General features: G+C 37.1%; 1 protein-coding gene across 2 annotated transcripts; it reads right to left on the reverse strand.

The window, feature by feature from the left end:
- Positions 1–626: 626 nt before the first annotated feature.
- On the reverse strand, positions 627–3,141 carry snrpd3l (small nuclear ribonucleoprotein D3 polypeptide, like). 2 transcript variants are annotated; one of them, XM_085279320.1, is made up of 4 exons: positions 3,080–3,141; positions 2,142–2,282; positions 1,290–1,482; positions 627–835 (listed from the first exon to the last, which is right to left on the reverse strand). In XM_085279320.1, the coding sequence occupies exons 2-4, from the start codon at positions 2,265–2,267 to the stop codon at positions 771–773; spliced, it is 384 nt and encodes a 127-aa protein (XP_085135446.1). In that variant the 5' UTR covers positions 2,268–2,282; positions 3,080–3,141; the 3' UTR covers positions 627–770. The 2 variants fall into 2 exon arrangements, with proteins under 2 accessions (XP_085135446.1, XP_085135445.1); XM_085279319.1 differs by having other exon boundaries at positions 2,998–3,130.
- Positions 3,142–3,407: the final 266 nt, after the last annotated feature.

Here is a 3,407-nt window from a genome sequence, read left to right on the forward strand (position 1 = left end):
ATCTCATGGATTATAATTGAGCATTTCATTAATGTTTAAAGGGGTTTTACTTGGCCTTTTTAGCTGCAGAGTAAGCAAAAAAAAAAATTAAAAAAAATTCATATGTAGGCTTAGGCTACATGCACATTTTATGCAAGGTTAGCAACTATAGTACAGCCATCCTGTTTTATGGTTCTATATTAATGCTCAAAGAGCAATAAAGCTGTTGAAAAAAAAAAAAAAAGTTGTCTGCAGCCAACACAAAAGAGGTAGCATTTAAGAATCAATGCCGTACTTACTACTGATGCGGGAAAAAGACTGTATGGTGCTGGAATCCATTAAATGCTGCCATCTGCAGAGGGCCAAGGACTCCTCTGGGACTAGTAAAATTAGTTTCCAAAGAATTGATTGGTTAGTATGTGGTGATTTTATGCCCGATTTTATCTGGTCCACAGCAGAAGGCAACATACTCAGGTAACCTTTTATAGTACAGAAAACCCAGGGTTAACACTGAAACTACTTGGATAAGGCTAAACACCGCATTCCTAGTACATTACTTATTAAATACATTTGAAAAAAAGGCAGGTGGCACAAGTGAATCTCTTGTAAATGGGAAAAGAAAAACAGAACAAAAACATCAGGACACATCAAATTGAAAAAGTTTTATTTTAATTAAAAGAAATTAAAGCAACAGACTGCAAAGTACGAGATTTCAAATGATATCCAACGTATCAAATTCAAGGGGAAAACAAAAACTATACAATGCAAAAATGTTAATGTAGCTGGAGCAATTATCGCCTCTTCTGGAAGATGTTTCCCCTTCCCATTCCACCACGCCCTCGTCCTCTTGCAGCCACTGGAGAGCACAAAAAACAAAGATGGCATACTATCAGTTTTTAACGTAGAGTACCTCACTGAATCAGAAATACACCAACGGTTCAGTAACTTTAATAATACATTCAGTACTTTGGTTGCGAGAAGTACAGTGAAGTCTAATTTTGTATCCTTAACACCCACTTGGCAAAATATCAGTTCCATCTTAAAGGGGATGTGAAGACAAATTGAACAACAATGAAACATTTAAATCAGTGTTTTTGACAGATCCCCACACCTATGACAAGACTGTACTTATTAAACAAGGAACAGAGCAACACTGGACAGAAAGCACTTTTCTCATGGTAGGATTTAGTTATGCTGCACAAACACAAAAAGGCAATCAATGTATGCAATGAGTATAAAATCACCATCAGTTGCGCCCACTACTGAACATACTTGACAGGTGTATCAATCTACTGCAAATTTTCACTCACCTTGTGCTTTAAGAATAGCTGCCTTGCCCCTTCCTGCACCAGATCCCTGGTTCTTATTCTTCATACTCTTCAGCATAGGAGCATTTTTTAACATATCGGGTAAAATCAGAAAGCGGATTTTGCTGCCACGGATGTAAACTTGCTCCAGCTGTGCCACGCGGCCATCCCGATAAGTCACTGTGATATTAGACATCTGTAAGAAACAAAGATCATTCTTTCAACAAATGTAATCAAACTGCTCTTTAGTGTTTTATTCAAATCAACAGTAGTTATCTAAACTTTACAAAGCCATAAAAGGAACAGTTTTTTACCATCTGATCCGGGACCGATTTTTAATTAACTGGCTTTTACTAATGCAGCTACCAGATTGGGGTCTCCAGTACTTGATTAGCACAATTCACTCTTAATTTGACACCAACAGGTGGAAAGCTTGGAAACCTTTAAACAACTATGGGGAAAAAAATAAAACACAAAAAAACAGAAATAAATGTTATAATTAAAATAAAAACACCACAAATTGAACCTGAACATTCAGAACAGAGAGACACAGAACAAAGACACTATTATTTGTAATGAAAATTCCTTTGAGCCTCATTAAGCTTTTCTATCTGTTTTGCCACACAAGACATTACGCCATTTATGGGCATGTACCTGAAAATAAAGTAAACAAAACTTGTTCAAATTATCGAGCAGCCTATTAAAGACTAAACTGTTGATTACTCTAATGAAGGCAGAAAAGAAAAAAAAAACAAACATAAAAACAATACAGTACCAACACTTTGGTTGATGGGACCCCAGGAGGGAGGAGCAACACCATCCACATTCACTTTACACTCTTTATCATGTACTGACCTGGCAGTTCATGTTGTCCTCTGCTTCAATCAGCTTGCCTCTGTAAACCTCTCCAGTGTTGGTCTCACAGGTCACAATGTGTCCTTCTGCCTCATGCAGGACCTTGATTGGAACGCCGATGGACATTTTTCAAGAATGTTTCTGGAAAACAAAATTTAGCAGAAGAAATGTTACACTGTGCACATTCATAGGCTGTAAGCTCCTGCAAACGCATTTTATTTTATTTTTTTTACCATCAAACATCAGACTCAAAATTATATTTAGCCATAAAGTTTGGTTACAGTTAACTGGCTTGTTAATTTTGGGATGCGTTTAGTTACAGAAACACCAGGGAAGCAATCACTTGTCCACACATTATCCTCGCCAATTTATTTTTCACTCGAGTACTGCCTGTGTAACGACAATCAGCTCTCTTATACCGTTTAAAGAGTTGCTGGGAGTTGATATATAACAATCAGTGACCCTCGTTAAGATGGGATAAGCAGGCTACAGTTAACTTCTGATCAATAAAGTGAATCTCTCAGTCAAATCATTGAATATCGAAGCTGCGAGAGGAATTAGCCTTCATTAGCGAGCTAGGCTAATGTACAATAATATATCCTGGTTGCATACAATAATGTAATCCAATTAATGCCATGTGTAACAAACCAAACTTAAAATTACACAAATACGATTTCAACATTAGCGTTTGCCTCTTTATTGCAGTAACAAGTTATTAGTTCGGCAAATAGACGGAGCCATATTGGCTCCTGAATGAACGCGCTTGATTCAAACGTCCAAGAAACAAACAACGCTGCTAATGAGCACGGAAAAAAATTACGGTCTCAGTTGAATTACGAGTATTTTTGTTTCTTACCTGGAGTCTATCGTAAAAGCTAGTTTCTTTGTTATTGCTTCTTCGTTTGACGTTGCAACGTGCGCCAGACGCGGTTCCCTACCTTTTGAGCCCTTTTTCCGCTTTCCCACAATCCACCGGCGGGTCAATCGAATGCTTCCTGCGATGCTCCGCAGTGCATTGTGGGATCTGTATTTTTATGGCTTTACGGGTTCACAAGGAATTTGGCGAAAAAAATGATACATCAAATGATCATCAGTAGATCTTTTATACATGCCGTTTATTGTATTTTTTTATTATTATTATTCCATAATATGTCATTGTTTGTCATATAAGTTGCAGGAACTACTCTCTTTTTATTTGATAGGTTATTTTTTCCAGTTTATTGATTGCTTGTCTCTAGATTGATGGCTGGATGTTTTGTATTGTTT

Source organism: Mchenga conophoros, linkage group LG7 (assembly GCF_057382185.1).
Source record: "Mchenga conophoros isolate Kocher_MC1m ecotype Shallow Benthic linkage group LG7, M_conophoros_male_GT1.1, whole genome shotgun sequence".
NCBI lineage: Eukaryota > Metazoa > Chordata > Actinopteri > Cichliformes > Cichlidae > Mchenga > Mchenga conophoros.